At 36.9% G+C, this 15,373-nt stretch overlaps 1 protein-coding gene across 3 annotated transcripts in view; it reads left to right on the top strand.

Annotated features, from left to right (window-relative positions):
• PLA2G4A (phospholipase A2 group IVA) overlaps positions 1–11,063 on the top strand; it is a 159,612-nt gene extending 148,549 nt beyond the window's left edge. For all 3 annotated transcript variants that reach the window (XM_003815590.5, XM_063598290.1, XM_055110376.2), the window contains exons 17-18: positions 1,409–1,566; positions 10,459–11,063. In XM_003815590.5, coding sequence (XP_003815638.1) covers positions 1,409–1,566; positions 10,459–10,590 — 290 coding nt within the window. In that variant the 3' untranslated portion in view covers positions 10,591–11,063. The remainder of the gene's footprint in view (positions 1–1,408; positions 1,567–10,458) is intronic.
• The last annotated feature ends 4,310 nt before the right edge of the window (positions 11,064–15,373 follow it).

The following is a 15,373-nucleotide window of genomic DNA, read 5'->3' as shown; positions in this document are numbered from 1 at the left end:
TACCTTGATAAATAGATACTATTCTGAGACCTCAAGTACTTCTCCTCTTTCTTACCCCAAGATCCCCTGACTTGCTCACAGTTCAGAAACTGCAAAGTCAACAACCAGTTTAGCAAAAATCTCTGGGACTTTACTTCAATACTTTGAATTATGTTTTTTCTGATTGATTTTTAATCAAATATTTTGACTATCACCCTTGTAAGAAAGCCCTTATTTCAGAAAAATCATGCAAATTTCTGGGAATTTTAGTTGACTACAAGATTAACGTAATCTAGCAGTACACAATGGCTAGCAGTTTCAGTTTGCCATGTTGTATTTCATAGAAAACAAGAATCAAGTTTGAGGCATAGTCTTTTTTGTTTTGTTTTATTTTTTTAACCATATCCAGAGGAGTCTCTCGACTCTTGTGTATCCTGGAAAATGTTGATTAACCAAAGGAGATCTAAAGATTTACATGCAGGGTGCTTAAGGCTCCAAAAGCCATCTTTTAGGACCAGAAAATGTGTTTTCCATTTTATAAATGGAAAGACACAAAAAATAGGGAGGATGAGTAATGGGAATATGCTGAGAAAAATGGTGTTTTTCTAGATTTCTCAGGAAGACAAAGAAAGGATTGATAGGAGTGAAGATTATTGTGAAGCATATAGTTCAGCATAGGAGAAGGTGGAAATCTGACATTTTTAGTTATCAGACACTAGAGCACATGAAACCTAGTGAATTTTCTATCACTGTGAATTCTCAAGGAGAGGCTCACTGAGCAGTTGGCATGTGTAGGGGATTTCCATGGCATAAAGACAGCCACATAATGTTTTAGTTTGGGTTCTCCCAGAAACTAATTCTGAGAAAAGGACTCAAGTGCAAATAGTTTATTTAGATGAGCTGGGGAACACTCTAGTTTATTAGTAAGGAAATGGGGAAGTGGTAAAGGGAAGGAAGGCAGACAACAAAGTTGCATTAGCAAGCCCGCTACCACAATGGGAACTTGATCCGCTGGGAAAGACTACAAAATGGAATAGACCTGTGTCCCACAATCATGCTTCCCACACGCACACCAAAAGGCAGGGGAATGGAGTATTTAGATACTAACTCCCTAGAGTCTTTGGTTGACCACTGCCTGTGGAACAGTGTTATTTAACAGAATTTCCAGCCTGCTGTGAGTGGGCCAAGCAGGCTTCTACAGTTGCAGGGCAGGATAGAAAGCCCTCAGGCACACAGATGTCAGATATTGGCAGTTGGATGTCATCTGGCCAGAACACACAGACATGATAAAAGTCAGAGATGCTACAGAGTACCTGGCTCTGTGGGGGCTCCCACTGCTGTCTTTATGTCTGTATGTTTTATTCCTTGGGTTTTAGAGATATTTTGTAGTTTTCAAAATAACACCCTTTGTGACTCTTCTGGTATTTAGGTGTTCCAAGGGAAACTGAGGAAGAGAAAGAAATCGCTGACTTTGATATTTTTGATGACCCGGAATCACCATTTTCAACCTTCAATTTTCAATATCCAAATCAAGCATTCAAAAGACTACATGATCTTATGCACTTCAATACTCTGAACAACATTGATGTAAGTATCTCCTATGGCCATTGACTATGTCAAATGACTTCCATACCATATAAATACACCAATACCTCTTTTCAATTAAAAATAAAAAAAAGTGTTATGAATGACACCACCCAAAATATGCCACTTTACTTTTCATGAATTATTTTGCTAATCTTCAGAAGAACCCTACAAAACTGACAAATAAGGAAACTCATTTTATGCTATTATTTTATTGAATGATTGGTTAATACTCAGTTTCTTTCCCGAAGTATCTATATATTTATTATATGATATAACAAATTATAAGTAAGGAAGAAAAGTGATGAAAAGGAAATATGAGTATGAAAGTGAATGGAACCAGAAGTGTAGTTAATCTGCAAAAATATAACATGAATTTTAATAAATACATTTATGATTTTACATATTTTCTTTTTGTTAATTTAAGAGCAGCATCACAAAACGTAACAGCCTTTCCTTTTTTTTTTTTTTTTTTTTTTTTTGTGATGGAGTCTCGCTCTGTCACCCAGGGTGGAGTGCAGTGGCGCAATGTCGGCTCACTGCAAGCTCCGCCTCCCAGGTTCACGCCATTCTCCTGCCTCAGCCTCCCGAGTAGCTGGGACTACAGGCGCCTGCCACCACGTCCGGCTAATTTTTTTGTGTTTGTAGTAAAGACGGGGTTTCACCGTGTTAGTCTCGATCTCCTGACCTCGTTACTCGCCCGCCTCGGCCTCCCTAAGTGCTGGGATTACAGGCGTGAGCCACCGCACCCGGCCAGCCTTTCCGATTTTTAGCCTTTGAGATGTCAAGTATGCTTTGCTTTAGAAACAAATCATTGTCTTCAGTATCAATCCTTCCTATCATTAGTGTATCTTCTGCTAAGATTCTGTGTCTAGGTGAAATTCTTTCATTTTTAACTTACCATATAGGAACACTATTCTGTAACTGAAATCATTGACTTGTGGTTCCAAATCATAGTGTCTGACAAATGATTATCAGTTGTAAAAGCTTAAGTTCAGTGGCCTAATTGGATTTTGTACATTAGAAAAACAGAAAAAAAGAAATTAAATGGAGAAGGAAAGGCATCATGTCTGATTTACCAGTCTTTTTGGTGACTGTGTAAATGGCGCAAAGGAATTCAGAATATGTGAATGAGTGTTCTGTTTATATGGGCTCTAATTAGGTTTTGTGAGCTAATAGAACTCCACACATCTAGTTTGCTTGCTTGTTTCGTTTGGCCTGAGACTAGTAATATCAACTGTATGCAATCATCACAGTTGCACCATAAAATATTTGTTAATTAATATCTTTAATTTTTGTAAATGTGTAAAATTTTCCCCAATAAGCCTTGATTCTTACAACTCTAAAATTCTTTTTTTCAGCCTTCATTTACAAATAGATGATAATTCATCTAAAAATGCTTATCAAAATATATAGCATATGTCATTTTCTCCATAGATTTGTTTCCTTTTTAGAAAAAATATTTCAAGCAGTGGACATCTGAAATCCACGTGATACATTATCTCCATGGTGATGGCAAAAATTGAAAGGTTAAGAGAAAAAACGATTCATCTCTGATTTGTAGGGAGTGAACATAAATTCTCAAAATAGAGTTAGTTGCATTTTATAAAACCTCATGCTACTAAAACAGAGGTAAGAATTAATATCACAGTCACCCTAGTTTTCCAGTATGAGCCAATAAACTCAAAACTACACATTCCTTGGGATGAAATGTATTAAATTTGATAAGTCTTTCTCAAATGGAAAAAACAGATTGTAGGAATATACAAATACCATGTTGGACTTGGGAATAGATATACATATGTGTATCTTAACCAAGTACATTTGTCTTGCTGTTCTAGTTTATATAAAGTCTGCTAAACAATTTGCAATAAGGAATGATACAGTTTTATTTATATATTTTACAAACATTCTTCAAAGTAGTTTGTTTGACACATAGATGTAAAAGTTAGTGCCTAAACAAAAATAGACTGAATCCCAGAACAACTGTCCCGACCTATACACCTCATCAAATGTTGATTCTTCAGAAACCATTAATTTAGCAGTTTTAAAAATATGTTTTCACTTTTTATTGTTATAAAATATACAAAACATAAAATTTATCATTTTAACCATTTTTAAGTGTACAGTTTAGTGGCATTAAGTACATTGCATTATCGTGCAACCAACCCCACCATCTATCTCCAGAACATTTTACATCCTCCCAAACTAAAACTCTGTAACCATTAACTAGTAAGACCCCATTTCCCCTGCATTTTTAGTAACAATACCATCAGGTTTTTATAAGAAGATTGATAAATTCATTAAAAATAATATGAAAGTGAAAAGGACCAAAGTAGGCTAACTCATCTTGAAGAAGGAAAGCGAAGTTAGAAGACTTACTTTACCAAATAGAAAGACAGAAAGATAACATAATTAAGAAAACATGACATTGTCCAAGGACAGACAGTAGCACTAAATAAAATCGTCCTTGAATAAATTGTGACTATCTGTAATAAAAAAAGTGATCAGATGATTATTCACAAAGGAAAAAATTAAATGTACCTCTTCCACATTATCAACAAAGCCAATACCAGATAGACTGTAGATCTGAGTATAAAAGTAAACAAAGCTTCTAGAATACAACACAGGGGAGTATCTTTATGACTTTGACCCTGGGAAATATTCTTTAAACTTGACGCTAAAAGCATTAGCCATAAAGGGCAATCTTTCCTGTATCTCCAAGTCCTTTAGTTCTGAGAATTAAGCAGTTTTTAATTGCTTCTGCTACAGTTTCTGGCACAGCATGTACAGACAAGGTCATGGGCGTTATATCATCTTTAAATCTCTTATATGCGACTTTGAATAAGCTGCTTAAACTTTTTGAGCCTCCACTTCCTCGTCTCTGAAACAGGTGTGGTAGGATCTATAATAATTGTAGTAGTGAATGTTTAATTGGGTGATGCATGATTACAGAAGCTGCTCAATAAATGAGAACCTTACCTATACATGTCCTTATCTTGTACCCCTGAAGGTCCATGGGGATTACACCCAAAGACCTTTGCAAATGCCCCAGGTTAACAACATAGACAAGTTTGTACAGGTAATGCCAGCTTAGGCAGTCAGTATATATTTTCTGAATGAACAAATGAAGGTAGGCTTTTTCCTGAATTATATGAACATTGAGACTCATGTTCAAGTAACTCCTCTTTGTGTGTGTGTGTGTGTGTGTGTGTGTGTGTGTGTGTGTGTGTTTCATAAACAGATAAAATTTTCAGTTTTCACTGACATTTTATCTTGCCTTAGTGACTCCCTTCTTCTCCACTTTAAGAAAACACATTTTTGGGGCCGGGCGCCGTGGTTCACGCCTATAATCCCAGCACTTTGGGAGGCTGAGGCGGGCAGATCACCAGGTCAGGAGATCAAGACCATCCCGGCTAACACGGTGAAACCCCGTCTCTACTGAAAATACAAAAAAGCAAAATTAGCTGGGCGTGGTGGCAGGTGCCTGTAGTCCCAGCTACTAGGGAGGCTGAGGCAGGAGAATGGTGTGAACCAGGGAGGTGGAGCTTGCAGTGAGCCAAGATCGCACCATTGCACTTCAGCCTGGGTGACAGAGCAAGAGTCTGTCTCAAAAAAAAAAAAAAAGAAAAGAAAAGAAAACACATTTTTATCAGAATCACAATTTTTTAAATGATGGTACTTAAAGAGCAACAAAACTCTGCTGAATTAGCTAACTCTCTCATTCCCACACCATTTGAATGAGTAGGATACCGATTCACACTTCGGCAACACAGCATATGTTTACTGCTGTAGACCATCAGAGTTCTTTGTAAATGGTGGATGGACATTGTGAATATAAACTCTTACAATGCAAAGTTACCTCTCTGCCAATTACATAGACAACAGTTTTCAACTTTGCAACTGTGACCACTGTGGCTTAGGGCAACGTTTCCTCTTCAATTCACTCTGACCTCAATTTTTGCTCTGAAGAGGCCATGCTGTGTCAGCCAGCTGCACCCTCCTATTGCTTCATTTTATCAAGAGATTCTAGCTTGCCTGCTTTGCCAAAGCTAAATTTCAGTTTATCTTTAGAGGACTTCTGCTCTGTTTCTGCTCACGTCATGACAGCGGCCTGGGTTTCTCATAGCATTAGGTTTCTGCTCTTACTCAATTCTCCCAAATTCCTTTTCACTGAACATTGTCTCAATGCTTGTACAATTACAGTAGTATTTCAATTTTTTTTCCTTCAAAAACTTAACGTATAGTGACTTACACTGGTAGACATGTGATGGCGGCGGGGCGGGGGTGGGATGCAGAGGCATTGGAGTCTGACCAAATTGGGTATTCAAATCCTTGCTCTGCGGCCTCTTGGCTGGGTGACATTGGGCATATTGGTTAACCTTTCTAAATTTTGCTTTCCTATTTTGTAAAGGGAAACGATGGTATATATCATGTAGGATCAGGATGGGGATTAAGTAGAATAATATAACTTAAGGGCTTGGCATGAAATAGACACTCAGTAAATTGAAGCAGCTAATATAATTATTAGTGTTCATAGTTTTTGGCTTTTAATTATAAACCCCTTAAAAACAGTGACTTGCTTTATTTACCTTGTATTCTGTAGACATACTGATCACAATGCCTGACACCTAAAGTAAATATGCAGTACAATTTTCATGATGGGTGTTTAAAATTTCATTGACTTACTGTGGGTAGCAAGTGTCAGGATACAAGGTGCTCTTGGTGGGATGGACGCAGAGTTCCCAACCATGGGGAATTTGTATATAGTACATGCCTTCCCACGTAGTATGGCTGCATACTCTATCTACTCTTAAACCATCACTTCGATCTGGAGGGAATATGTCTTCTGAGATTTCTTTTCTAGGACCTGTTAATTTGCTATCACAGGAAAATATATGGTTTCCCAGTCTCACTTATTCAAATTATTAATTTGATAGGCATAGTCTTAGAACCAGTTATGTGTCACATTATTCAGCATATGCCAATGATGCAAAGTAATGAGCTTTTTTCTTTCTTAAATAATTCTACAAAGTGCTAAACATTAAATGTTAATTAAAATGAGGATACATCCATATCCAGAAATACTGGTACTCATTTCTTAATTCATTGATATTTCTTCATCTTGATAAGGGTGTGTAGGTACAAGTAAAAGTTCTATCTTTTAAAAATAATTTATAAGCTTACTATTATGTATTATTGCCTAATATATTAGTCCATAACTCATCTATTTTTAATGCTGCCTATGATCTCTTTCTGGTCTCACTTATTTATTAATTCAATACATATTTATTGTTTAGTGTGCCAGAAACTGTTTTAGAAACTAGGGGTACAGCATGGAAAGAAGAATTAAAAGTTTTGAGTGCTTCATATAAGCCAAATATTTTCCCCCAAATATTTAACATTCAAGACTAGCCTATGAGGTGGGGTTTTAATTTATAAGTTAGGAAATGGAGTCATGGATTACTTAGGCAGGTTACTGGAAGTCACGATGATGTGGGGGAGCTGAGATGAGGCTGCATGTCTTTTCTGCTTCATTCCTTACTTTTGAACCACCTGTCTCTCAAGCAGCCTTATTTCTTAGTGTCCCCAAACACAGCCTTCATTCTAGCCAGGCCAGAATGAATTCCCAGATGTCTCTGACGCATGCCACAGCCTCCCATCCTCAGCCTTTTCATATGGTTATTCTTCTACAGAAAATGCCCAGTCTTCTGCTCCACTTAAAAACCCTGCCTGTCCTTTAACTCAACTGGTCTCACTGTTCCTCTGAACTGAATGCTGCCCTGTGTCAGTCAACCTCTAGTGAGCACCTTCTGTGTATTTATTAATTTTGCAAATATTTATTATGTACCTTCCATGTTCTAAGCGCTCGGATAAAAAAAAATGGCAAGCCTGATGAACTTTCTGCCTTCCTGACATTTCAGTTTTTATTGAAAAGGCAGGCATTATCCAGCAAATTCACAGTAATTTTACACCTAAATATCTTCTCATGTTCTCCTATATTTGTAATTTTTACTTCTCTAACAAAATATACTTAACTTTCTCTCTTGGGCTTATTTTTTATTTTCTGTTGTGATAACTCAATATTTGTTTGTAGATTGCTTATAATCTCACCTCTACAAATTTGTTTCTTATGTGGAAGGGGGATCACATTTTACGTGCTTGTTTTTCTTATTCTCTGCTTTCATTAGCAAAGATTTAAGAGATCTGGTTCAACAATAGGAGGCTACTGAATGGCACAAGTGAAAGATGACATGGGATAGGTGGTGAGGCTGGAGAAGGTTGAGATATGAGGGCTTTTGCTGGGATAACACTGAAGGGAAGGATTTGGAATCTCAATGAATTTCAGGGAAGAATGAAAGAGATACAAACACCATTTAAGATGACTTCTTGTATAATAATGAAAAGAAAGGTTTAAATTTAACATAATGCCTTTTTGAATATATGTAGTTGTATCATGTAGGATGCCAAAAGGTTTGAATTTAGTAACTGATCTAATACTGGGCTTGATTTTTTCTATCACAGAACTGTAACTCCCAAGAACAGGGTATTTTCTGCAGTAATATGAAAAACCTGGTTAACGGTTTCATGGTGTTAATATGCCACCTAGTGGATCAACTTGCACATTCTAACGGGGTTTTCAGAGTTGGAAGTGGTCATTTTCCTTTATCAGAATGGCTTGCTCACTAGGAACACCAGCTGAGGTCCAATTACGATAAATTCACTAGTTCCTGATGTTGATATTGCTGATTTTTTTTATGCTCAAGAATTCATTATGAGGGAATTGATAGCAGCAATCATTGTCAGTTTAATTTTTTGTATGGTCTTTTTTATTTTAAAGCTTTTTAGGTGTTTAGAAAGCAAATAGTTGGTTTTTATTTTATTTGGACACTTTTATGTAATGAGGGTTGATGTTTCATGGATTGCTGTGAGAAGGAGAAACCAATTGATAAATTTGCTGATATAGATCTCTAGAAAGGCAGGGAGATTTTTAAAAGAAGATGTAGTAGGATACTTTGAATAGCAGAAACGGTTTGCTGACTTACACAATATAATAAGCTCATTCTTGGCTATACACCTGGTGTGTTTATTTCTTATAAACTTTATAGCTTCACTTCTAATTTAGAGTTCCCAATTTTCATCACATATTGTCAGTTTAAAAATAACAAGCATAACAGCTGTTGTAGAATGTTTATGTACCAGGTATTGTGCCAAGCATTTTATAGAAATGATCTCCAATCCCCACAAAACCCCAAATTAGTACATTATTTCCATTTTAAAGAAGAAGAAATGGGCTCAAGTATTTACACTAATTCCCCTCCATCTCACACAGCCAAGAAGTGTTTGTGCCTGGTGGCCTTTGGTCCAAGTCTCCTTCATAGATCTGAAGCATCTTTTGTCATCACAGAATTATGTTTCCCTATTCTTAAGAAAAGTGGGATCAGCAAATATCAGCTTTACCTTAACGGACTCATTCACATTTGAGCCCATTTCCCCAGAAGATAATTACATATATTACATTTTTAAATAAGGCATATAAAAGAACCACATTCCTGTGATAGTTCCCTTTTTCCAAAATCTGACTGCGTGTTTAAAGTTACTATTAGAGAATAGAGAGCCTTGCTTGTTGGGTGTCTGTGACATAAAGTCACAGAAAAATAATTGCATGTTTGCACCATTTAAATCTCACATGTTTAAGTGGTGCAAACATGATCTCCTCCAGGCAATGAGCCATGCTTGCCCAGTGAGCTTGCACGTGGTAATGGGAGAATCCCTCTGAGCATGCATCTCCAAGGCCAAGTGGGCCACAGCAGTTGTGAGTGAGAGGAGGCCATAGCGTCCTAAACTGCTCAGACTTGCCAAGTATTCCTACCTGTGGCAAGGGGCTGAAAAGCCCGTGGACTGTACCTTAATGTTGCTTAACAATCCCTGAGGTAGAGAATAAAAGGAATTGTGGAATAACTCTGTGACTTGCCTCTGTTTCCTGATGCCCAGAAACATCTATCTCATTGGTCATCGAGATGAAATGAGGACTGTCCTGGGAAATGGAGTCTTCCTGATTTTAACAAGGTTCTGAAGCAGAAGCAGAGACAAGATTTACTATTCAGGCCTTCTTCGAAAGCCCATTTCCATTGCTCCTCAATAACTGCATCTACCAAATTCTGAATGTTCTCTTCTTTCCCCAAATTCTAACTAGGTTAACTGCATACCAAAACCAGTGTATGACAATTGAAATAGCAGTTCTTAGAGGTTGTAGTTTCCTGTGTTTTCTTCTGGTTACCATTAACATGGGTATATGTAAAGAATATATATTGGATATATGTGTGCTGAATAAAAAGTAGTAATTCATTTTCACCAATGAAATCACAGAGCATGATGTTTCCTAGATAGAGGAGGCTCATGTTTTATAACTGTATTGTTTCAGTTGAGGAAGGAAGGCAATTCTCCAGCAATGCCTTCTTCCTCCACTAGGAAAAGCTTTTACTTTCCTGGTGGTCTTTCATTTCTACTTGCCCACTAATTATAAAGAACATAAATTATAGATTTAGTAATTACTTGTTTCTTCCCTGTTATCCCCCTTTTGGCAAAGAGCAGAACCAACATAACTTTACCATGCTACCACTTTATTCCCAAATTTATCAGCATAAAATCTAGAACATTTCCAGAATCCTTCTTTCCCTGGTAAGGGAAGGAACAGTAGCTGAATATAAGCTTAACAAGAGTGCAGTGGTGGGATGTTGAATTTAAATGTGAATGCATGACTCGTAGATTTCTATTTATATATGTCAAAAGGAATACTCTAATAAAAAGATTCATTTGATTTTTATTTTAATAAAAAATATATAAATGAGTTCATAGCAGCGCTAATTATACAACTTCTGTCTCTATTTGCAGGTGATAAAAGAAGCCATGGTTGAAAGCATTGAATATAGAAGACAGAATCCATCTCGTTGCTCTGTTTCCCTTAGTAATGTTGAGGCAAGAAGATTTTTCAACAAGGAGTTTCTAAGTAAACCCAAAGCATAGTTCATGTACTGGAAATGGCAGCAGTTTCTGATGCTGAGGCAGTTTGCAATTCCATGACAACTGGATTTAAAAGTACAGTACAGATAGTCGTACTGATCATGAGAGACTGGCTGATACTCAAAGTTGCAGTTACTTAGCTGCATGAGAATAATACTATTATAAGTTAGGTTGACAAATGATGTTGATTATGTAAGGATATACTTAGCTACATTTTCAGTCAGTATGAACTTCCTGATACAAATGTAGGGATATATACTGTATTTTTAAACATTTCTCACCAACTTTGTTATGTGTGTTCTTTTTAAAAATTTTTTTTCTTTTAAAATATTTAACAGTTCAATCTCAATAAGACCTCGCATTATGTATGAATGTTATTCACTGACTAGATTTATTCATCCCATGAGACAACACTATTTTTATTTATATATGCATATATATACATACATGAAATAAATACATCAATATAAAAATAAGCATGAGATAACTGAGTTTTTTGTTAATTTTTAATGAGATATTGGACTATTGCTATGAAAGATTCTCATATTCACTGCTTTCAAACACAAAAGGTGTTCATCCTAAACTCAAGTGTGAAACTTTTAATTTAATTTAATTAATTAATTTATTTTTTTTGTGAGACAGAGTCTCACTCTGTCACCTAGGCTGGAGTGCAGTGGTGTGATCTTGGCTCACCACAAGCTCCGCCTCCCAGGTTCAAGCGATTCTCCTGCCTCAGCCTCCCAAGTAGCTGGGACTACAGGTGCCCGCCACCACACCCAGCCAATTTTTAGATTTTTAGTACAGACGGGGTTTCACTATGTTGGCCAGGCTGGTCTCAAACTCCTGACCTCTTGATCTGCCTGCCCCAGCCTCCCAAAGCGCTGGGATTACAGGTGTGAGCCACCGCGCCTGGCTGAAACTTTTAATTTTAAATCGTGGGGTTTTTTTCTGAAAGATGAATATATAATTTTTTCAGAAAATGGTATATGTTTATTCATTAAGTAGAAAATATATGTGTAACCACTTCTAATGTAACATTTCCCTTGGCTAATATTATCCTGGACTGCTTATCCAACAACCAGTGTAGCTGACCTCAGAGAATAATCCAAAAAAGTGGTAAGGGCTGAATCAAGCTTAATAAGTGGCCTACCTCTTGCATCTGCAAGATTTGTCTTGGGAACACTGTATGACACAACTGTGGCTGCAGTTGCAGCTGAACTGTTATGGTTCAGAATGTTCCAAAGCTCAGGTCTTCCTCTTCTTAACTGTCTGCCATTCTTCTTTCCTTGAATTATCTTTCTTTAAGCTCTTTATTCATTTTTCTTTTTATCCTCTCACCTTTCACTTTTCTGCCTATGAGGAAAGACAAAAAACAATAAAAGGAAGCCTTGAACGTTCATTCTATTGTTCATTGATTTATGCCTATGGCAAATGAGTGCCTACTGCATGCTGTCAAGCATGTTGCAGGATCTCAGGATCTAGGGGCACAAAAGTAGAAAAAACGGACCGAAGTGCCTGCCTAAGGACCTTGCATTCTGGTGGAGATGACCAAAGATGATAAACATGACAAAGACATATGTTGAATGTTAGAGAGTGATAAGTGCTAAGAAGAAAAAGCAGGAAAAAGAGGAGATGGGATGTGTTAGAGGTGTGTAATTTTACAGGGGGTCCTAGAGAAGGCCATAATATGAAGGTGACATCGCAGCAAAGAGGTGAAGAGCTGAGGGAGCAAGACCTGAGGCTATCCAACGGAGAAGCACTGCGGGCAGAGGAAATAACAAATCAAAGTTCCCTGAGGTAGAGCACCAAGCATATTCCGGAAACAGAGAAGGGACCAACGTGCCTAAGGCAGAGTGGGAGGTGTACAATTAATTTTCTCTTATTTGTTCAAACTTTGGCAATATTGTTTGCATTTGATTTATCCTTCCAAATACCTCTGTAAAGAAACAAGACCAGAGAGGTTAAGAAATATGTCCAAGATGACTAAATTCTGAACCAGGTCCCTATGCTGTTGACCCTATGGCCTGTATATCACCATCTATGGTGCCCTCCAGAAACAAATTAGATGAACACTTCAGTGACAGTCATTATAAAGCTGGGACCAACTAGGACACTTGCTTTCCCTTTGTTCACATGCTTTTAGTTTCTTAACTACAATAACAGAGGCTTTTCATCTAATTCAGCTTTGCCATTTTTTCATTTATGAATTTACTAGAATTCTGATTTTATAAAAACACACATTGGGTGGCCAGTTAAATCTGTACATTTTTTTTTATTATTTCTTTGTTCCAAAGAATGACTGACAAGTGAGATGTCCCCTTAGTCTTCCCCAAAATGATCAACGTGCCCTAGTAATTTCGGCTTGGCTCTTTGCCTTTTTCACGCAAGCACAAGTGTTCTAGTTTGTTCATTGTTCACGCCATGACAGGGCTGCTACTTTACCTCATCCATGAACAAGCTGTGAAATTTCAGGGTTTTTTTTGTTTTTTGATAAGCAATGAAAGCAACAAAATAAAAGCTTGGTGTGTGTATGTATATATCTAATTTCATTTCTTCTGAAGTATACAATTTTAAACTTTTCATGAATACCTTTGTTCTAACATGGAAAACACTTTATAAAAGTTTCAACAGTGGTTCCTCTTTCTTTTTCCTTTCCCCTTCTCTTTACCTCCTTAAACAATTTAATCCCAAAGCCATGGGAATCAATGGGGAATCAAAGTCAGACACCAAAACCTGAGATGGGAGGGCATCCATGCAGAGGAAGGTGTGGCACAGACAGTGCAGCTTGCTTACACATGGGGGAACCAATGAAGTAATTAAATACATGAAATATAATAAATATGAGTGCCAGTTTTCTCACTGGAATGGAGTTACAAATATGAAAATGAAGAAAAACAGAAAGTTGTATGGTGTTAAGTTGAAGTAGGAGGTACTAGTATGAATTCACAGGTTTTAGTATAAGTAGAGATATATAGAATAAACAGACATGAAATTGGGTGTGTGTAGAGATTCTGTAGGTCTGTCATTGAGAGGATCTGGGAGCAGTGATACTCCCAATAGCAATGAGCACAGCTGGACACAGTAGTTGGCTTTCAAATCCCATCATATAACAACAGAAACCTAGGATCCTCAAGGAAGTGGCTGATTCTAGGTCGGACAGAACAAGTATAAAATGATGCTAGACCATTTTATTTTGCCACAGTACAGAAGTGCTCAAAGAATGATAAGGGCATGTCAAAAAGACACATAAGCCAGCTTGAAGGGACACCTACTGGCTCTTTTTGAAAAAATTAAACATTCAAATAAATAATGTTGGCAACAGATTATGATCCATTGAATAATATAGGAAACAATGACCCCATTTGATGTAAATAGATAAATAGATTAATAAGGAACCAGATATTTACATAATCTCAAAATACTTCCTCTTATAAAATACTTAATTACAAAGGGAAAAAAGTAACTTTGTAGTAGAGAAATCTGGCAGACTAAGTAATCAAAATTGGTGTTCTCAAAAGTGAGGCAAACCGAAATTGCCCCACTTGGTAGAATGCAAAGAGAATGTAGCATTGCTTCTGTGATAATCCTGCCATAGATGCAGCACCTGAATCTAATCATGAAGAAGTGACAGGCAAACTCAAATTGCAAGAAATGTCAAGTATAGCCATCTGTCATCTTCAAAATTGTAAAGATTAGGCAAGTCAAGGAAAGACAGAACTGTTCTAGACTGAAGAAGACTAAAGAAACATGACAACTGAAAGCAACATGGGATTCTGACCTGAATTCTTCCATTTATGTTTCACCAACTGTTCCACTGACAGATAAAAGATGCCAGCAGAACGACTGGTGAAATATGAATGGGCTCTGAAGAGTTGTTCATAGTAATGTATCAATGCTAATATCCTGATTTGATGCTTATATTGTGGATAGGTAGCAGATTATCCTTATCTGTAGTAAGCACACATTAAACTATTCAGGGTGATGGAACTTCATGTTAGTAACTTATTCCTAAATGGCTCAGAGAAGAAAAACATCTCTCCTATCACATTTGCAACCTTTCTGTAAGCTCCACAGTGTTTCATACTGTTAAAAATTACTTAAAATTAGCAACAGAATTTCAGTTGGAGGATTCTCTGAACAAATTAAAGGAGTTTACATCAGTGGCTCCCATTTCATATCCATACTCTTTTAACTCTTTTTTCTACAGCTGATCAATGCAAATCCTACTATTTATATATTTAATAAAAACAAATAAAGAAAATAAATCACCAGCTAAAAATTCCATAGAACTGCTTTCACCAAATAGTTTAAGGGTTAGAGTTTTGTGACATCCTAGTGATTTTTATATTTCTTCTATTACTGTACTACCAAATTAAAAATCCAATTAATTAATGCCACCTTTCGCTGCATAAGCATAAGAGCGAAACAAGGAATAGCCAATAATAAAAATGTGGTGAATAGAAAAGTTGCATTTTGGTTGAATTCTCTAAACACTACAGATCAGTAAGCATCTATTGTGTCTTATACATGTAAGATGCCACGCTTGATTCTGGAGAGAAACTGTAACAGGTACTGCTGTTGTTCTGTCCAGATCCCCTTTTCCTGGTCAGACACTCATCTCCAAGCTGCTGTGAGTATTGGCTGCTAAAAGTCTACAGCTGCATCCTTATTCTGAGAATTGTTCTCAGCTGATGAGATATGGTTGGTTTTGACTTCCTCCTGAGGAAACCTGCAACCAGTGACTAACTGATGAGGGGTTACAAAGAGCTCTGAATGCCTGTAATGT

This window comes from Pan paniscus, chromosome 1, assembly GCF_029289425.2.
Source record: "Pan paniscus chromosome 1, NHGRI_mPanPan1-v2.0_pri, whole genome shotgun sequence".
In the NCBI taxonomy this organism is placed as follows: domain Eukaryota; kingdom Metazoa; phylum Chordata; class Mammalia; order Primates; family Hominidae; genus Pan; species Pan paniscus.
The sequence above is the reverse complement of the archived record's forward strand: the minus strand, read 5'-3'. Positions and strand labels throughout refer to the sequence as shown.